Consider the following 21,465-nt stretch of genomic DNA (forward strand, 5'->3'; position numbering starts at 1 on the left):
CTGAAGAACAGCCAAATTCCCCATTCATCCTCCCTCAAGATTATCAAGCCAAAGCTTCTTATCAACACGAGGACTCCAGCTTGCCTCACATTCCCATTGATGTCGTGCTACCGCTAGTGTGTGCATGGCCTTCCTCCTCTTCGGGGCAAGCAAATTCGGAGGTGACTGGGCTAGGTTATAAGAAAGCCTGGGCGGAATCTTTTGAAGCGCATGCCCAGAAGTTCAGGCCTCTTTTTGCCAATGTAAGCTCTCATCCTCTATTGTCACCTCGATCCTTTATATTTTGCTAATAATTTTTGTTAATGTTGATTTTTCAGGCCGCCAACCAGCTCGCTGAGATGGTTTCTCAGGAGCAAGAAGCTCTTGAAGAAGATTTCAGAGCTCAAAGAGCGTTGAACAAGCTGATGAACCTTCAAGGAGAGAAGTTGATGAGCGACCTCCATGCTTTAGAGGCTGAGAATGAGTCCCTAAGGGGGAACAACGAGCTCTGCCATCAAAAGATCTGTGCTCAACGGAAGGAGGTTGAGAAGGCAAAGCGCAATATGAAGTTAATGGCCCTGGAGCTTGAGCTTAAAGACAAGGAGATTCAGCTGAAAGACGTGGAGATCAATATACTCCAGGCGAAGATGTCCTTGGCGATTGAAGCCTTAGAATCTACAAAGAAAGACCTTGAGGATCTCCGAGTCCAGTCCAATCTCCTTTTTACCGAGAGGGAAGATGTCCAAGCCGAGGTCCAGAGGCTGGAGTGTAAGCTGGAGTCTGCTCAGGGAGTGCTGAGGCAAAGTGAAGAAACCGTTAAAACGCTGGCGAATGTGAATAAACGTGCCATCCAGGTTCGATGTCATATGTTCCATAGATACTTGGGAATAGCCAGACGAAGGGACATAACAAGGGCTTTAGCCCAGGTCTCGGTCTCCCGTCTGGAGTCTTCTCTAGAGGCAACTCAGTACCGCGCAGATCAGCTCGAGTCCCAACTCAGACAGGCTCCAGCCCTTCATAATAGAGCTTGGATCAATGGGTATAAAGAAGGTCTCAAGCGTCTTCAAGAGGTGCTTCTTCAAAATCTTGAGACCGATCTTCATACTCTGAATCTTCGAGAGCTCTCGCCAAATATGTTTGCTTATGAGGAAATGTTGACTTGGGGTGTAAAGGAAATGCCCTTAGCCTTTCCCGATGCCCCTTCTTAGTTTCCAACTCCCCTTCTGCCGCTCGTGCTATGTATCTGTTGGTTTTCTTATGTAATCTTGACAATACCAATAAAATGGTGCCTTTTGATTTTGCATATACATCTCCCGTTTGCTTTTTCTTCTTTCATTACTTATTGTATTGGCTCGTTTTTCTTGATTGATCTGTATATTTAGGTCCATTGTTGATAGTGGTTGATGATATTATCTTTCGATTGATAGTATTGTCAAGCGGAGCGGCGCGTGAGGCTGTTCCGTATAGATGGGTACCGAGCAGGTACTCTTGTAGGGGTGCTTGTGGAGTGGCAATTCTTCGCACTGATCTAAATTCTTGTTAAGTCTTCATATCCGTGTGGACGTATGCTAATAATTTGTGTTTCCACTTTCTCTATCTCCAGACCTGCATTTGGTCTTTAATATAATTTTGATAACTTGCACAAAATAATGTACCTCTGGTTTGTCTGGGTTCGATTAACTCGAGGCTTTTGATTTTTCTTTCTTTTCTGCATGTTGTATTCTGTAATTCCTTACTGCTGAGCCTATGTTCAAGCATTTACTGTGCATCAATCTTTGTTGGGTACCAAGCATGTACTTTTGTAGGGATGCTTGTCGAGTGGCAATTCTTTGCACCGATCTAAATTCTTGTTAAGTCTTCATATCCGTATATACGTATGTTGATAATTTGTGTTTCCACTTTCTATCTCCAGACCTACATTTGGTCTTTAATGTAATTTTGATAACTTGCAGAAAATAATGTACCTCTGGTTTGTCTGGGTTCGACTAATTCGAGGCTTTTGATTTTTCTTCCTTTTCTACTTGTTGCATTCTGTAGTTCTTTACTGCTAAGCCCATGTTCAAGTATTTACAGCGCAACAATCTTTTTACTGAACATATAAAGTGTTTTACCGCGCAGCACCACTTTTATGCACCTGGGCGTCTTAAGCTATTGATGTTTCCACGTTGATCCTGAACATACTTTTATTAATGTCTTTTCATCTCCTGTTTGTCTTGAATGATGTTTTAATTTCATCGGTGCAATCACGCCTTTTTGTTAACTCTACTATTAACTTTTCCACGGGCTTTGGGTAGCACGTCGGTTGAAGTTTCTGCATTTAACTCTGTCCTTGACTTCTCCATGAACTCCGTGTAACATGTCGGTTGGGATTTCCGCATTTAATCCTGGTATTAACTACTCCATTAACTCTTCGTAATGTGCTAGTGCCTGTTTTCGCATTTAATGTTTTTATTAACTGCTCCATTAACTCCATTTAATGCGCCAGTTGGGGTGTTCATCTTTTTCGAATCTCAAGGGTCTACGTTTTCCCATGGGAGACGCGTAGACAATCTGGGAGGCCTTGGAGACACGTGGTCGCCCAGGGAGGTCTCAGGAGTTATGGTACCCGGGGACACCAAACGGTGCTCTCGCCTATAAAAAATGGCTCTTCCCTTTTTCTGGGGAACTCACCTCATTCCGCATCTTTCTTCTTTCTCCCTGACTCGGCGATCTCCCTTGGCTTTCTTCCTTCCTTTCATGTTTTACAAGGGGTGATGCCTTCTCCTTTGGTGTTCGGGTCATCGCTGGTTATGGTGGTTTGAATATCAAAGAAGAAACAAACTTCCCATACCTCTTGTCCTTGCCCTTTTGTTTATGGTGTCTCGCTTGTTCTTGTCCCCTTGCTTACGAAGGCCAATCCCTGTAAGCATTGTATAGGACCTCACTACCTACGAGTCTTGTACAAAGCAGGAACAAGGTGGTGGTGTGGCAGTCGCGACTGAGGAGGGTAGGAACAGACGGTTCAAAGGGGGCAATCAAATCTTTGGAGTTGATTCCTCTTGCCTCCCTACCGACCCTCTTATCCCTAGGATGCCCCCTCCCGCTCAACCCTGAACCTAGTTAGCTCTCCTGAGAACTTGGGTGGGGTGCCATTGGACTCCCCTTTTCCTGAGAAGAAAGATGAGCGTCCCCTTTGGCGCTACACAGGGATGTTGCTGCACTACTGAGCGTCCTAGTTTTGCTCAGACGAACTCGGATCTACAGGACGCACATCTTCTTTAAGGGAGAAATCATTATGCCTATCTCCCTATTCTGTTTGGCCAGAACGAGATTCCTCTAGATGCTTTCCTCCCTGATGAAGATACTGCATTGTTGATCTCCCTATTATGTCTGGCCAGAACGGGATTCTTTTGGATACATTCCTTCCCAATGAAGACACTGGACTGTTGATCTCCCTATTCTGTCTACACAATACTTTTCTCTCTGTTTATGTAACTCTTGTCGGTTGTAATATATTTTTTGTAACACTGTTCGGGAAATAAGATGAATAAAAGTAAAATGACTTCATGATGTTTTTGTAAGCCTAGTTGCATATTTTCTTCTTTTCATCTCGTTCTTGAATACTGGGTTTTGAATATGAGCTATGAAAAGTCCACCAACGTGGAGTTTTACCCAGCCGTCCTTTTTCCTTTAACTTTTGCTTTACTTAGTTGAGCAACTAGGCTTGTATCCTACGAAGGTCAGATTGTACATTTATTGAAATAAATTTGTGTACCTGGCCGTTTGGTTCTTCATCCTCGCATGAAGTTCAGTAAGTCATTTGGATTGCGTTGATAATAGCTGGTAGCAAGTCAGAACTCATGGCTCAGTTCCAGTGCTATATACTTCATGGATTGACCCTTATAGGTTGGCAGAGCTCAAGGGTCCTACTCCCTCACCAACGCTTCATTTTCGCTTCAATGCATGAAGCTCGGCAAGTCATTTAGACTGCGTTGAGAATAGATGTTAGCAGGTCAGAGCTCATGGCTTGGTTCCTGTGCTTTATACTTCATGGATTGGCCCTTATACGCTGGTTGAGGTCGAGGGCCTTGCTCCCTCACAAACGCATCGTCTTCACTTCCTTGCATGAAACTCGGCAAGTCATTTAGATTACGTTGAGAATAGTTGTTAACAGGTCAAAGCTCATGGCTCGGTTCCTGTAATTTATACTTCGTGGATTGGCTATTGAAGATTGGTAGAGCCCGACGGCCCTGTTCCCTCACCAATGCATTGTTTTTGCCTCCCTGCAAGAAGCTCAACAAGTCATTTAGACTGCGTTGAGAATAACTGTTAGCAGGTCAGAGCTTATGGCTCGATTCTTGTGCTTTATACTTTGTGAATTGACCCTTGTAGGTTGGCAGAGCCCGAGGGCCCTACTCCCTCACCAACGCATCATTTTCGCTTCTTTGCACGAAGCTCGACAAGTCATTTAGACTGCATTGAGAATAGTTGATAGCATGTCAGAGCTCATGACTCGATTCCTGTGCTTTATACTTCATGGATTGGCCCTTATAGGTTGGCAGAGTTTGAGGGCTCTACTCCCTCACCAACGCATCATTTTTGCTTCCTTGCATGAAGCTCGGCAAGTCATTTAGACTGCATTGAGAATAGTTGTTAGCAAGCCAGAGCTCATTACTCGGTTCCTGTATTTTATACTTCATGGATTGGCCCTTATAGGTCGGCAGAGCCTGAGGGCCCTACTCCCCACCAATGCATCGTTTTCACCTCCTTGCACGAAGCTCGACAAGTCATTTAGATTGCATTGAGAATAGCTATTAGCAATTCAGAGCTCATGGCTCGATTCCTGTGCTTTATACTTCGTGGATTAACCCTTATAGGTTGGCAGAGTCCGAAGGCCCTGGTCCCTCACCAACGCATCATTTTTGCCTCCTTGCACGAAACTCGACAAGTCATTTAGACTGCGTTGAGAATAGTTGTTAGCAGGTCAGAGCTCATTGCTCGGTTCCTGTGCTTTATAGTTCGTGGGTTGGCCCTTATAGGTTGGCAGAGCCCGAAGGCCCTGCTCTCACCAACGCATCGTTTTCGCTTCCTTGCACGAATCTCAGCAAGTCATTTAGATTGCGTTGAGAATATTTGTTAGCAGGTCATAGCTCATGACTCGATTCCAGTGCTTTATACTTCGTGGTTTGGCCCTTATAGGTTGGCAAAGCCCGAGGGTCCTGCTCCCTCACCAACGCATTGTTTTCGCCTTCTTGCACAAAAGTCATTTAGACTGCATTGAGAATAGTTGTTAGCAAGCCAGAGCTCATTACTCGGTTCTTGTGTTTTATACTTCATGGATTGGCCTTTATAGGTTGGCAGAGCCTGAAGGCCCTGCTCCCCACCAATGCATCATTTTCGCCTCCTTACACGAAACTCGGCAAGTCATTTAAATTGCATTGAGAATAGCTATTAGCAGGTCAGAGCTCATGGCTCGGTTCCTGTGCTTTATACTTCATGGATTGGCCTTATAGGTTGGCAGAGACCAAGGTCCCTGCTCTTTCACCAATGCATCGTTTTCGTTTCCTTGCACAAAGCTTGGCAAGTCATTTAGACTGCATTGAGAATAGCTGTTAGTAGGTTAGAGCTCATGGCTCAGTTCCTGTGCTTTATATTTCATGGATTGGCCCTTATAGGTTGGCAGAGCCCTAGGGTCCTGCTCCCTCACCAACGCATCGTTTTTGCCTCCTTGCACGAAATTCAGCAAGTCATTTAGACTTCGTTGAGAATAGCTGTTAGTAGGTCAGAGCTCGTGGCTCGGTTCTTGTGATTTATTCTTCGTGGATTGACCTTATAGGTTGGCAGAGCCCGAGGGCTCTTATTATTCACCAACGCATTGTTTTCGCTTCCTGGCACGAAGCTCAGTAAGTCATTTTGACTGAGTTGAGAATAGCTATTAGCAAGTCAGAGCTCATGGCTCGGTTCCTTTGCTTTATACTTCGTGGCCGATCTCAATACCGGGCTTGTTTGATTTAAGCTATTTATAAGAGACACAATAATGCAACATCCGAAATTAGTCCATAAAATTTCAACTAATCACAATCTTATATTGTTTGAACTTGGCTTGGATTTCTCATACAAAATAGTTTCTTAGGTGCTCGGTGTTCCATGGGTGTGGCAACTCGCGTCCTTTGTGATTCTTAAGTCGATAAGAACCAAGTCTTCCGGTTGCTGTTACCACATACGACCCTTCTCATTTGGGACTCAGTTTGCCTTCATCCTTAGTAGTGACTCCCGTTTGTTTTAACACCATGTCCCTTACTTTGAAATTGCAGGGCCGGACCCATTTGTTAAAATATTGTTCAACTTTCCGTTTGTTGGATGCTACTTAGCTTACTGCTTCCTCCCACCTTTCTTCCAAGAAGTCTAAGTTCTCTCTTAATCTCTTGTTATTGCAATCCAGATTGTAATGTTGTACACGATATGTGGAGACTGCCACTTCAGTTGGTATCATGGCTTCAATTCCATAGACGAGGGAGAAGGGAGTCTCCCTTGTAGGGATTCTTATCGATGGGAAGTTTTTCAGCTCATTCCCCCTTCTCTCTTCCCAACATTTTCTTCAGGATGTTGAGTAATGTTTTATTGGTTGCTTCTACTTGCCCGTTGGCTTAGGGATGTCCTGGTGATGAGTACTTAGTCTTGATTCTGAGCATCACTCTCGATAATGGGAGCAATCGAATTATCTCACATTGTCTAAAACGAAGCTTTGAGGGATTCTGAAGCGGCATTCTATAGACTTCTAGTGGAAATTTGTAATTGCCCGAGTTACAAATAGGCCGCTGGCCTCCTCCTAGTGGCATACTATAGACTTTTAATGGCCATGAACTGCGTTAAGAACATACGTGCCAGTTTGTTGAAATTATCCACGGTTCTAGGTCATAGGAAACCGAACCACACCCCTGTTGTCCCCTTTAGAGTGAGGGGGAATGCCCTACATGCTATCTCACCGAGGAAGCCGTGGAGAGTCATGTGGGCCTTGAAGATCTCCAGGTGTTCCAATGGGTCATTTGACCCATCGTACGCTTCCATCTGAGGAACTTTGAATTTCGGCGGTATAGGCGCAACCAAAATCTCAATACTGAATGGTAACTCAGCATTGGTGAGTAGCTGGTCTACTGTGGTTGGCCTATTTGCTTTGCTACTTCTATCTAGATTTGCATATTGACCCTATGCCGTTCTTCCTCTGCGATGGTTATATTTGGATGAGGGTGGACCCCAGAGTGATGACTCTGTCGGTCTGCATCAGGTTCTTCGTCATTCTTTCTTAAGGCAATATTCTCTTGTCGGAGGGCCTCCATGTCCGCCATGAGTTTTGTTCATTGAATATTGCTTCAGACTGCACCATTTCACACTGCGAACGCTGAGAGCGGATTGTCACCAGCATACGAAGGACACACTAGTAATGGGACAATAGAGATCCCACAGATGGTGCTATTGTTGATGTCATGTTTCGTGGGCCTGGGCAACTTCACGCTGACAGTGTTCGAGTGATCACCTGCACAGTAACTAAGGGGAGACCTCGGGGTCTATTGATCCTCCAATGCTTAAGTCAGTAATGATGATGGAGATAATAAATAGTAAGAAAGATGATAATGATTCATTACCTCGCTTGCTGTTGGAATTGTGTTATTTATAGCTACCGACCTGATTCCCACCATAGTGGGGTGTTGCATAGCAGGAGATAATATGCTTGTGCTATTGATTTGCTGAGCTACCCCTATGGCGTCGACTTGTCGAGCTGTAAGCGCACATGGTGGCTGGGTATTGCTCGGGCCTTGGGCCGTATTGAATGTGGCATGCCTTCTGCTCTGGGCCGCATTGAATGCGGCATGCTTTCTACCCTAGGCTGCATTGAATGTGGCATGCCTTCTGCTATGGGCTGCATTGAATGTAACATGCCTTTTATTAATGCTGGGTGTAAACTGTCACAAGCCCTTTCATCTAACACCTAGTGCTAAGTTCCTTCATTCTTAAGCCTTGCCTATACTTCCTATCATTATGTGGACCCAACCCGTACATCATACCCGAGTCTTGACTCAAGTACTACTGTGCACCTGAACTCTAATTTAGCCCATGTCTTCGGCCCAGTTTTACCCAGACCTCATAACTGTTGATGTAACCTGGGCCCTGCTCTTGGCCTAATGTAAGAGATTTTCTTCCTTGACAATATATGTACTTGGAAATAAAACCAAGCTTTAGTTAGTCTTTAAAGCTTAATTTATAAGCAAATCAAGTTTCAAATAATAAGCAAATCATTTGTTTATAGAGATCGAAGATAAGATGCAAATAATTTATGATTTTAACTTATTTGATGTATTATTTTGTTTTAGATTAATTTATGGTTTGAGATTAATGTTTCAGATTAATTTATAGTTTGAGATTATTGTTTCAGATAATGTATAATTAATTGTTCATCACTCTTGTTGTTGTAACCTTTGATGTTGTCATCATTGTCACGGTTGATGTTGTCATCATTCTTCATGACTGTTGATGTTGTTTTTTTATTTTTTTATTGAAGGATCGTATTTTGAGTTTGGATAGTAATAAAATGTGGGAGAACATATGATGTGAATGTGGAAGATTAAGTGAATGTGATTTCTTTTGTTTTTTTTTTTTTTTTTTTTTTTTTTTTTTTTTTTTTTTTTTTTTTTTTTTTTTTTTTGTATTTTTTTCTGCTTGTAATAGATCTGGACAGATTTTGTGCTCTTGATAAATTAATATTAAAAAATTTATAATACTTATAATAGATTGTTTTACTCTCATTTCTCAAAAATTAATAAAATATCTTAATTCAAAACTTTTCATTATTATTTATAAACTATTTTATTACTATTTCACAAATCATTTTACTACTATTAACAAATACTCTAAAATATTTTAAATGTACAAATGTGTCCATTTGGTATTGAGTTTGAGAGCTTAAAGTGTATTTTTTAACAGTTTAAAAGTTATTTTAAAGAAAAAAAATTAAATGTATAAAAAATGCTTTAAACACCTACAAAAAGCTGAAAAACCCGCTTTTTAAAAAGCACTAAATTACATAAAAAAAAATTTACAAATCATCTCACATACTACACATCATATTTAATTTTATATTTTATATTTTAGTAAGCATGTGGTGTAAGAATAACGAGTAGAAGAACTCAATTAATTTAACGTGAATGAAATAAAAATAAAAATAAAAATAAATATAGTGTGTGAGATGATAAATAATAAAATTCAATTAGATAACACTGAAAACTGACATAATAACTTTAAAAGCATTTTAAGCTTATGTTTACAAAACAATTTCAATTGTGGGACATTTTAACAAAACTCTACAATACTAAAATTTTTATTCTCAACAAGATTTCCAAATAGGCACTTATAATAGAGTTTTAAAACAGTATGTTAAACTTTTTTTTTTCAAAAAAAGTTTTTAGTGACGATATAATAAATTAGTTACAAAACTTTCAAAGAAGAAAAAAACACAACCGCCACGTGGTGGCAGCAGCTGTCTCTCTGTTTTTTTTTTTTGAAGTTTTAAAAGATATTATTTAAGAGATGTTGTGTTTGACAGGTAAAAAAATCGCCCGACTTCAAAGGTGGATTATTTTTTTTTTCGGCTGCCAAACATCTGATAAGCATAAATTATATTGATTGCATGCATTCACAGGCAGATCCATAAGAAAATCACTATCTATAACAATACTTAATAAATATAACCACGATCTCAATACATTTATAATTAAAACAATTTTAATTTGTCAAAATAAACATATATAAAGCAGTAAAAGGATTAACACAATGCCAGGGTATCGAGAATGATGTCCTTGTCTTGTATGAGTTTTTCTAGAGAGTAGGTGCACACATTGCACACCCTATGAGTTTTTTTTTTTTTTTTTTTTTTTTTTTTTTTTTCGGGTCCTCGCAGCCCCTCTCCCTCTGCTTCCCGTCTCTCTTTTCCGTGTGTCCCCATCGCAACCCAAATCTATCGTCGCTATCGACTGGGCCTCCCACCGTAGATCCACCACCTATAGCTGCGCGTCACCGCCCAGGAGCACGCCAGACCTCCACCCTTCGACCATACCTTCCTTCCCTAGCCCACTCCGACCTTCCTCTCTCCCTCACATGCCCTCTTCCTCATGAGTGGCGGGGGGGGAGAGGATGGGTGGGGGCCTGGGGGTAGGATGGGCTTAATTTGAAATGGGTGAAATAAGAGAGAACGTGCTAAACGTGGGTTTTGTGTTTTTGGTCATTTCACTTAAGCCACGTAGGGTGTGATCTGGCTGCTCCCCAAACAGTGGCTGCTCTCTAGATTTTTTTTGTCTTGTATTGTACCGATAGTGCAAAATGCACTTATTTATTTATTTATTTTTCAAATATTTTAAATATTTTTAAAAATTGGAAAAAACCAATTCACTAGTAGTCTATTCTTTAATCATTAAATAAATAAATAAAAAATCAGCAACTTGGGGCACCATTCACTATCCCCTATCATTTTCCAAAGGATTAATGCCAATCACTCGACTCTTAGATTTCGCAAATTGATCCACAATTATCTATTTGTTGAATATAATGGGCTCATTTGAATCGTATCTAATAACTGTGATATCCCATATTTTAGTATATTTTAATTGAACGATTATTTTAACTAATTTAAATATTGGTTCTTTTGTTTTAAGTTTATTGGATTTTTCGTTGGTTTATTTTTATGATTTTTAAGTTGTGAAGTTTATTTTGATATGCTTTCTTAATATTAATTATTGTTATACATTTAAATTGCTCTTTATTTTAAATTAGTTTATTGTTGGATTTAATTATTTTATTTTTATTTAGTCACTATATTTGAATTATTTTATTTAACTCGCTGTTTTGAAATTCTTTCGTTGGATCAATTTTATAACTTAAGTTGTGAGGACTGGACCTCATTTCTTTTCCTCACTTTTTCTTTTTCCTTTTTATTTTTTCCTCTTTTTTCGTTTCCTTCTCTTTTTCTTTTTCCCTTGCTTTTTCCTCCCGCACGCGAAGCTCTCCTCCCCTCTCTTCCCGTCCGTTTTCTCTTCAGCCCATAGCGCCGTGCGCCGTCACTGCCCATCCCATTTTCTTCCCCTTCGGCCGGCAACCACCCCCTTTGTTTCCAGCTCTTCCCTCGCCGCCGTTAGCCTCCACGCACGACTTCAAGCCGAGCAGTTTTTGTGCTCTAGTGCTGCCGTCGCGCCACCATCGGCTACCATATTTTCACCACAGTACCGGCGACCTCCTAGCTATCCATCTCCATTTTTTATTTGAACTTTTTGGCCTCTAACCGCCGTCTGTGCCACCATCCACGGCCAGTCACCACCACCATTAGCTTTACCAACAGCCCTAAGCCATTTATTAGTAATCTCAAGTATTCGTTTGTCCCCGTTCAAAAAATAGGTTTTTGAGACCCACGACCATAATCCAAAATATATTGTTTCGTTGTTGTGCTGCCACCTCTAGCATCTATGTGATCCTTCAAAAAGTATATTATAACGCTGTAAGTATTTTTTCAAAGAACTTTTAAGATTTAGATGTATTTTTGCACAAACTTATATTTACTGTGAACTGGTTGGTTATGCCGGACTGAGTCTGAAGAGTAAGGGAGTTGGTTGGATTGGAGGATGAAGTTGTTGTGTGATTGGATTATGTGGGGATTAGTTGGCTATTGAATATTTGTGTCGTGTCTTGTACATTGCGTAATTGCATGCATATTCATTTTTGTAAATGAAAATTGGGTTTTCGCAAAATTGCATACATGTTCATGTATATATTTGAAAAACTGAATTTTGATGTGAGAGATGATTTTGAGTATGTTTGAAATGATTGGATTGATTGGTTTGAGAGAAAGGAAAAGAGACTGTAGGGATGGTGGTAAGCAGGGATGGTAGTATAATCCCGTCTGTGATTCCCGCCTACGGTGCGCGCGGTAGGGATGGTGGTAAGCAGGGATGGTGGTATAGTCCCGCCTGCGATTCCCGCCTGCGATGCATGCAGTAGGGATGGTGGTAAGCAGGGATGGTAGAGTCTCACCTGTGATTCTCGCCTACAGTGCTCTGATAGGTACCTCTTGTGTGAACAGGAACTGTAGGGATGGTGGTATAGTCCCGCCTACAGTGCATGCGGTAGGGATGGTGGTAAGCAGAGATGGTGGTAGAGTCCCACCTGTGATTCCCCGCCTACAGTGTTCTGATAGGTACCTCTTGTGTGAACAAGAACTGTAAGGATGGTGATAAGCAGGGATGGTGGTATAGTCTTGCCTATGATTCCCACCTACGGTGCACATTGTAGGGATGGTGGTAAGCAGAAATTGTGGTATAGTCATGCCTGTGATCTCGCCTACGGTGCACGTTGTAGGGATGGTGGTAAACATAAATGGTGGTATAGTCCTGCTTGTAATTCCTGCCTACGGTGCATGCAGTAGGGATGGTGGTAGAGTCCCGCCTGTAATTCCTGACTACAGTGTCCGATAAATGATTATGTTGTCGGTTTATGATTTAATGGTTACGAGTACCATTTTCTGGGAAAATGGTTGGTTTATGTTTGGGTCATTTTCTAGAAAAATTGCGGATATTATTCATGACGTATTTTGAGTCAAATGAGATTTTTGACGTGCATTAGAAAATAATTATTTTCGGAGAAAATGAGGGTTTTGGGTCATATTCGTGTTTCGTCATGTATAAGCATATTTGTTGGATGCATTAATGCATTTTTATCTCGTGGGTTGTTTGGATTATTACTTACTTGCGATACCGTTTTATGGTATCGCAGATTTTAATGCAGATGAAAATGACGAGCGTTAAGCTTTGGCTCTGCTGGAGGAGTGATCTGGGATTGCTCTCGTGTATTGAGATTTATTTTCCTACTTGTTACGTATTTTGCCATTTGTATTATATTTTGGAATAATTGTATAATTTTTTTCTGTACTATTTTTATTTTGGTAAGTTTGTATTAAAAATTCTGGTACTTAATTGTTTAACTTTTAATTAACCGCTGTGATTTTTGTTGTGTATTTTTTACATGTTGCACACACTTAAACACTTATCGTTAGAATGCGTGACCCGTATTATCATCATCCCGACATCACGATTCTCACTTTTCCCTAAATGAGAGTCGAGACGTCACAATAATACTAAATTTTAATATCTTAAGTTTATAATTTAAGTAAAATTAAAATTTCACAAATTTAAAATTGCAGCATTAAAGTTGTCCGAGTGACATAATATTGAAGACACTTTATTTTAATTTTTTATACTTGTCATTAGTTTAAAAATGAGCATTAAATTGTTTGGTAAGACAATTATTGATGTAAACATAGTTACAAGACAGCCAATCCCTCCCGGCGTCCTTTGGATCCGTGACGTGAAGTCCACTTTCCAGTTTAATTCTCTACTAGTTCCAACTTCCAACCAAAACCAAAGAGAGGCTGCAAAATCTTTTCTGGTCTCCAACAGAAGGAAAGTGAGAAAAAAAGGAAAAGAAAAAACTTTCCCTTTTACCAAACAAGAAAAAAAGGGGTAAGAACTAAGAAGCAAAGTTTTTTAAAGTCGGAATTTTTACGTTTGGATTCCTCTCACTGTCTGATCTCCAGCCTCTCACGCTCTCAGCTCCTATTCTCTGATCTGGGTCTGCAAATTCAAACCACAAAGTGAAGCGCCTCTCTCTCTCTCTCTCTCTCTCTCTCTCTCTGATCTACCGCCTCTGAAGCTCTCACCTCCTATTCTCTGATCCGGATCTTCAAAACTCAAGCCACAAAGCGAAGTGGGTCTCTCTCTCTCTCTGCTTGCTTTGTTTGGTATTGGTAGCTTGGCGTTTTATGGAGAAGTTGGGTGGGCTAAAATGTGGGTTTGGTCACTTTTCTGGTAGAGATCTTACGTGACCCTTAGGCGGTGTTCGGTCTTTTCTGGTTTTTATTGCTTTTCTATTCTGAAGAGACTAATGATATTTTCTGTTTTAAGCTAGAGGCAAACAAACAGGTTTTGATATATCATTTATCTGTAGTGGAATCATTATAATTTCGAATGATTGTGATTGGGAAAGTAAGAAACAAAGCTTGATTTTTGTTGTTTTGGTGAGTGAAAGGAGCCCGGAATTATTTTTGTTCCAATTCGGGCGTTTATCGATTATTTGAAAGTAACCAGTATAAGGATTGAGACGGTTTGTTTGTTTTTTTTTTAAAGCTTTGTTGTCTTTTTTAGTTTGTTCTCTCTCCCTCTCTCTCTTCCTTCTTCCCTTGGTGGATTGGAATTTGTCTGAGCCAAGGGTAATGTATTGTGATTACAGCGAACATAATTTTTTTTTTCTTTTGTCAAACTTTTATAGTGTTTGAGTTGAGTGGAGAGGGAAACCCATCTGCCTGTTGTGGAGATCTGGGAGTTGTTTCATATCTTATGCCCCATGAAGACTTTCTTCCCCTCTGAGCCCTGCAAAGAAACGCAGCTAAATGCTTTCAATCCACAGTCTTGGCTTCAAGTTGAAAGGGGGAAACTTTCCAAACTTTCGTCACAGCCCTCTTCTTCTTCTTCTTCTTCTTCTTCTTCTTCCATGTAAGTTTTTCTTGTCATGGTTTTTATTTTCAGTAGCTTAATTTATTTTTTTCTAATTCAGTGAATTAAAATAGTTTTGGTTTTGTGTTTTTGTTTCTTGGGGGTTTTTAATTCTTTAGAGAATCTCTTATCAAGGTTCCTGAGCCACCGATACTACCATTCTTTAAACCTGTTGACTATGTAGAAGTTTTAGCTCAAATTCATGAAGAACTTGAGTCGTGTTCTCCGCAAGAGAGGTCGAATCTCTATTTGTTACAATTTCAAGTGTTTAGGGGCCTTGGGGAGATCAAATTGATGCGGAGAAGCCTACGTGCAGCTTGGCAGAAGGCTAGCAGCGCTCATGAGAAGCTAGTGTTTGGAGCTTGGTTGAAGTATGAGAAGCAAGGGGAAGATCTTATAGCTGATTTACTTGGCACTTGTGGTAAATGTGCACAAGAGTTTGGGCCTATAGATGTAGCATCTCAGCTTTCTCTTGATATAAATGTTGATTCCCACGAGAGTCTCTTCATTAATGGGAACCAAATTTCAAGACATGTTAGTTTTAGAATTGGAGATGAGAAAATAGTTTGTGATAGGAGGAAAATTTCTTGCCTTTCAGCTCCATTTAATGCCATGCTAAATGGTTGTTTCACAGAATCGCTCTGTGAGGAAATTGATTTGTCTGAAAACAATATCTCGCCATCAGGTATGAGGGCAGTGAATGAGTTCAGTATAACGAGCAGTTTAAGTGAAGTCCCTACAAATCTTCTGCTCGAAATATTAGTGTTTGCGAATAAGTTTTGTTGTGAAAGGCTCAAAGATGCTTGTGATAGGAAGCTCGCGTCTCTGGTTTCCACTAGAGAAGATGCGGTGGAGCTCATGGAATATGCTCTTGAAGAGAACACTCCAATTTTAGCTGCTTCGTGTTTGCAAGTTTTTTTACGTGATCTCCCTGATTGTTTGAATGACGATCGAGTGGTGGAAATATTTCTCCAAGCTAATAGACAACAAAGATCAATCATGGTTGGGTCAGCCTCATTTTCCCTGTATAGTTTATTAAGTGAAGTCGCAATGAACCTTGATCCCCATTCTGATAAAGCAGCTTGTTTCCTGGAACAATTAATTGAATTTGCTGAAACAGACGAGCAAAGACGGATTGCACTTCATCAATTGGGATGTGTGAGGTTCTGGAGGAAAGAGTACGAAGAAGCCAAACGTCTTTTTGAGGCAGCTTTGAATGCTGGCCATGTTTATTCTGTTGCAGCTTTAGCTAGAATTGGTTACTCCAGGGGTCATAAACTTTGGGCATATGACAAGCTTAGCTCTGTAATTTCTACTGTTACCCCACTTGGATGGATGCACCAAGAGAGGTCATTGTACTGTGAAGGAGAGAAGTGTTGGGAAGACCTTGAGAAAGCAACTGAGTTGGACCCAACTCTTACTTACCCTTACATGTATCGAGCTGCTTCTTTAATGAGGAGACAGAATGCTCAAGATGCACTTGCAGAGATCAATCGTATTCTACGGTTTAAACTTGCACTAGAATGCTTGGAACTTCGGTTTTGTTTCTATCTAGCCCTTGAGAAATACCAGTCAGCCCTTTGTGATGTTCAGGCAATTCTGACACTGTCCCCTGATTATAGGATGTTTGAGGGACGGGTGGCAGCATCCCAGCTCCGTACTCTTGTGCGTGAGCATGTAGATAATTGGACAGCAGCAGATTGCTGGCTGCAATTGTATGATCGTTGGTCTTCAGTTGACGATATAGGGTCTCTATCTGTTATTTACCAGATGCTTGAATCTGATGCAGCAAAAGGGGTTCTATACTTCAGACAGTCTTTGCTTCTCCTGAGGTATTTAGTGCTTTATTTTACAGTACTGTTATAGAATTATTCCTGGAGTTCAAAAGGACTGGAATCATCCTCATCTTTTTCTTTAAGTATCTTTAACCCATTGTTTTGATTGTGTAATCTGTTAATATGTGATTTTACTTATAAAAAAAATTTGATTTTATACATGTTTTTATTATAAAAAATATAGATTATTTCATATTCATAGTGTTATTATACTTGGAATATAAATTTCTTGTATCTTTGTTGGAATTATTTCTGCTTCTGGAAACCCTGAATTTGGCTCCATTCTCTTCCACCTGCCTGAGATTTTAGGTTGTAGAATGATTCTTTTCACATTGAGGCACTAGACTTTTCACAGTTTTACATGATCAGATTGAACTGTCCTGAGGCAGCAATGCGGAGTCTACAATTGGCGCGCCAACACGCTTCCAGTGAACATGAACGACTGGTTTATGAAGGATGGATCCTATATGATACAGGCCACTGTGAGGAAGGGCTTCAGAAAGCAGAGGAGTCTATCAAAATCAAGAGATCTTTTGAAGCCTTCTTCCTGAAAGCCTATGCATTGGCCGACTCTAGCCAAGATCCATCTTGTTCTTCAACTGTTGTTTCGCTTCTTGAAGATGCCTTGAAGTGTCCCTCAGACAGGCTGCGCAAAGGTCAGGTATGGTTTCCTGTTACCCGGCTTTTCTGAGGAAAAGTTTCTTGGTTTGCATTATTGTAGGGTTCACAACAAAATTTTGGGTCTATGATTCTTTCCGAGAAATTCAATATTTAATAATTGTATTATTAAATGTTGAATCTGGGTTTCTCAAAGTATAATTTTACCATGCTCATGGCATTTTGAATTCCTTTAATTATTTTTTATAAGCATTCACTTCGATAAGTAGAGTGACAATACTTCCTTTAATTTTCCTACGCTTGGAAGTGATTTTTTTTAATTAACTGACAATGCTTTGATTATCTATAATTTTTCTTCATACCATTAAAGTGAATTCCTTTAATCAACTGACAATACTTTGAGTTTCTTTAAATTTCATGCTTTATTCTAGTCAAGGTATTGCTATAATGCTCTTTTTGAGTATGCTAAAATGTTCACCTGGTTTCTTGCTTCTAGCACACTACTGGAATGATAAGAAGATTTTCCTTTTAGTGATGATGTTATTGTTGGAGAAATAGTTCGTTGATAGAATAAAGAAAAATTCTATTCCTAAGTCTCATACACCACACACCACTATTTTTATAATTTTTTTAATTTTATTCTCTTACCAAATATGTGGTATATAGATTATGAGTAGAATAATTCAATTATTTTAAAAATAATAAAACCAAAAAAAACTTTAAAAAAATTTAAAAAAAAATGAAAAAATTTTGGTGTGTGGTGTATGGGCTTATGAATAGCAATGCTCTAGAATAAAATATAAGGGCCTTTTTACAAAACTTCAAGTGGTTATTAAATGATTTCACTCGTGAAGATTATGACATCTACTTAACGAAGGTTATAACATGCGATACCCATACTGACCGATGAGTGTAGGTAGTGTATGAGATCTCACATTGCTCGGGAGAGAGGTTCTAAAATGATTCTAATGGGGGCTCCAATTGTACCATTGATAGGGGTGTAACGGGTTCGGTTTTGGACAAATTTTGGGACCGAACTGGTATATACCGGTTTTGCATTTTCAAGAATCGATATCACACCGGTTACCCTCCTAAACCGGTACTTTTGGTTTTATCGGTTCCAGTCCTGTTTTCTGATTTTACTATTAGTATTACTAATGTATTTATCAAAAGGAATATGTTGAGAATTTATTAGGCCATAAAATGTAATTAATATATATACTTTATATTTAAAACATATGATCAAATAAATGTTCATGTTTAAGATTTAAATTTTATGTTATAAATTATAATATACATGATTTCATATATAATTATATATATTATATAAAATTATATATAATATAAAAAATATTATATATAATATTAAAAATTAATTAAAAATATAAATATATTATATATATACGAGCCGGTTTGGTCCAGTGCCGTAAAACTTAAAATCGAAACTGGAGTGATTTTTAAAATGGAGGAACGGGTCCGGGCCGGTTCTCCAGATCTCCGGTTTATTTTTACAGCCCTAACTATTGACTAGTTCTTTTGGAGTATGGTGCATATGTGGCATGAGACTTCCCTTGTGATGTTGCAAGTGGTATTAGAACCTATACTAACAACAAGTGTAGTACTTAAGCCATGCCACTTATGATGTAATGACCCATCGAGGATGTCAAGAATTTAATGAGGGGGAGATTGTGATATAGCTCATACTGACTGATGAGTGTAGGTGGTGTATGAGATCCTATATTGCTTGAGAGGGAGAAGTTCTTGCTCTTTGTAATGATTCTAGTGGAGCTCCAATTGTACTATTGATTAATCTTTTCGGAGTATGACCTAGATGTGGCTTGGCCTTTCCCTTGGGTGTTACACAACGAGATCAGTTATAAGAGGTGAGCGACAAACTCAAAGTTAAAAAATGTGAACAGGAAATAAGAGGCATTGTAAATGCCAAGTCCAAGCAAAAGCCTATCTGGACTCTAAAAATCACTAAACTTCAGAGCTGCCCAGTTGTCTTGAGTGGCTGCTCATTTAGTTTTCCAGCAAAAAAGATAGTAATAAAGAAATTTGAAATTTTAATATTTAAGCTTTTGGCACATGTTATTTTTCACACTTAGCTGATCTTAATGACAAAATCTGGAGAGAAGACTGAAAGAAGTTGTGGACTAATAGCTTTTTCACTAAATATCAAACTATTATGTACAACAGTCTTTCTCTAATGAGACCTGTTTACACAAGATTTAATCCTCCCTAGCATGACACGGAATAAGTTCTTGGTTTCATTCTAAATTAAGATAATATTAGAAGTATAGAAGATATACTATGAAAATTTTAAAGTAATATTTTTGAAATTATCATTTGAAAATGCTAAGACGTTTTTGGCATTTTCCCACTAGATTCATAAAATAAAGAAAAATTCATTGGGGTATTAGTTCTTCGGTGTTTGAAAATATTTTCTTTATGAACTGGTTATGAAGAAAGCGATTTCCTCTATTGACTACTTATTAGAAAACAGGATTTTCTCTATAAACTGATGACATTAGAGGACACTTTACATATGTTCAGTAACTAAATATGGAATTACCTATAAAAAAAATTAACTAAATATGGAATTATATTTTACCTGAAGGTACTCTTATATAATTTGTTAAATCTAGTCTCTTTGTGCCATGATATTAAATACATTGTAAAAAGCTTGGAAATTTGGATCTTATGCATCTTCTGATCTTTTTTTGAATCCTGAAATTTCCATTTGGCAGGCATTGAACAATCTCGGAAGTGTTTATGTTGACTGTGGGAAGTTAGACTTGGCAGCTGATTGCTACATTAATGCCCTTAAAATCCGGCACACCCGGGCTCACCAGGGCCTTGCTCGGGTTCATTTTCTCAGAAATGATAAGACTGCTGCATACGAGGAAATGACCAAGCTGATTGAGAAGGCTCGGAACAATGCATCTGCCTATGAGAAGAGGTCTGAGTACTGCGATCGTGAACTAACGAAGGCAGATCTGGAGATGGTCACCCGATTAGATCCTCTCCGGGTATACCCTTACAGATATCGAGCTGCAGGTTAGATTTTCCCCCTTCCTAATCCCTCATACCTCCATAATTGGTGGCCTAAAATTTATGTACGTTTTATCTGTAATAATGACCTATAAATGACGATGACAAAGACACCAGCCACAAGGATTAAACTATTTGTTGTTGCTGGTATGTGATTTATTTCTATCATTGGGCTTTGAGAAGAAATGGAGGTTTTTTCTTGTATTTTTTTTCTCAAATTCAAATTTGCGAGATGTGTAGTAAGAAAATAGAAGTGGGTTGTGTGAAACCACCTTTAGTGGCATAGAGGTGGTCAATATACTTTTGTTTCCAACAATTTAGACCTATCAAGTTCTACCTACATATATTATTTGGTTTCAAGTTTCTGCAAGTCCCATTTGGGACTAATTAGCCTTTATTAGGTTTGTGTCATGTTGGTGCTGCTGCTGCTGTTGGAGTTTTCATATTGTTGTTTTGTTTGGAGCAGTATTGATGGACAGCCACAAGGAAAAAGAAGCCATTGCTGAATTATCGAGGGCAATCTCATTCAAAGCAGACCTTCACCTTCTTCACCTGCGGGCAGCATTCCACGAGCACGTCGGAGATGTCTTGGGTGCACTCCGGGACTGTCGAGCTGCCCTTTCTGTAGACCCAAACCATCAAGAAATGTTGGAGCTTCACAGCCGTATAAAGTAATTATAAACAAGCCATGAACCGTGAATTTAGAAAAGAAGGAAAATTGAATTGGAAAAAATAGTTACAATTATATCACCACCATGTATACTAGTGAGGTGAGGTGAGGTGAGGTGCATTCAAGGTCTGTGTCATATTTCTTTTTCTTCTTCCCTCAAATTTTGTAATTTATCTTTTTAATATTTTTGGTAATATATTCTTATTTCCATTTCAACTCCCCAAGTGCTAATAGATTAACATGTAATTATCTATCAGAAAGAGGAGAACTTTTCACCCTTAAAATATCATTTTCTTTTTCTGCAATATGCACTTCATACTATTAAAGATGGTAATATGCATCTTAAATTACCGTTATATTTTAATGCGCACCTTTTTAAGACTAAATCCATTCAGGCATATAATATAATTATTCTAAAAATCAAATATGTAACTTATTTTACTCGGCTTGGTCAGTCAGAAAAGTGAACGCATTTGTCCACGGGATAAGGTAGACAAAGCAAAAGAGTCAAGCTCGAGTGAGTAGTCAAATTCGGTTCAATTTAATTCTTATTCTAACACGAGTTGAACTTTAGCTTATTATGGAGTTATATTATAAGTTCATGAACAACTCATTTAGTTTCAGAGTTTGAGCCTATTCGTCAGTTGTGTAATTTTATAAGGGTATATATATATATATATATATATATATATATATATATATATATATAATAAAAGGACGGAACGTCCACAAATTATTTTAAAAG

At 39.0% G+C, this 21,465-nt stretch overlaps 1 protein-coding gene across 3 annotated transcripts; it reads left to right on the plus strand.

Annotated features, from left to right (window-relative positions):
* Window positions 1-13,388: 13,388 nt before the first annotated feature.
* Window positions 13,389-20,936, plus strand: LOC108986513 (ETO1-like protein 1). Of its 3 annotated transcripts, none has more exons than XM_018959160.2 (6): window positions 13,395-13,762; window positions 14,320-14,543; window positions 14,663-16,375; window positions 16,748-17,039; window positions 19,747-20,056; window positions 20,517-20,936. In XM_018959160.2, the coding sequence occupies exons 2-6, from the start codon at window positions 14,395-14,397 to the stop codon at window positions 20,723-20,725; spliced, it is 2,673 nt and encodes an 890-aa protein (XP_018814705.1). In that variant the 5' UTR covers window positions 13,395-13,762; window positions 14,320-14,394; the 3' UTR covers window positions 20,726-20,936. The 3 variants fall into 3 exon arrangements, with proteins under 3 accessions (XP_035549119.1, XP_018814705.1, XP_035549118.1); XM_035693225.1 differs by having other exon boundaries at window positions 13,395-13,758; XM_035693226.1 differs by lacking the exon at window positions 20,517-20,936 and having other exon boundaries at window positions 13,389-14,543; window positions 16,748-17,034; window positions 19,747-19,889.
* The last annotated feature ends 529 nt before the right edge of the window (window positions 20,937-21,465 follow it).

This window comes from Juglans regia, chromosome 8, assembly GCF_001411555.2.
Source record: "Juglans regia cultivar Chandler chromosome 8, Walnut 2.0, whole genome shotgun sequence".
In the NCBI taxonomy this organism is placed as follows: Eukaryota; Viridiplantae; Streptophyta; class Magnoliopsida; order Fagales; family Juglandaceae; genus Juglans; species Juglans regia.

Coding starts and splice junctions, on each gene's coding strand:
- LOC108986513 (XM_018959160.2), top strand. CDS start 14,395: ATGAAGACTTTCTTCCCCTCTGAGCCCTGCAAAGAAACGCAGCTAAAT. Junction 14,544..14,662: donor TCTTCTTCTTCTTCTTCCAT/GTAAGTTTTTCT, acceptor TTAATTCTTTAG/AGAATCTCTTATCAAGGTTC. Junction 17,040..19,746: donor ACAGGCTGCGCAAAGGTCAG/GTATGGTTTCCT, acceptor TCCATTTGGCAG/GCATTGAACAATCTCGGAAG.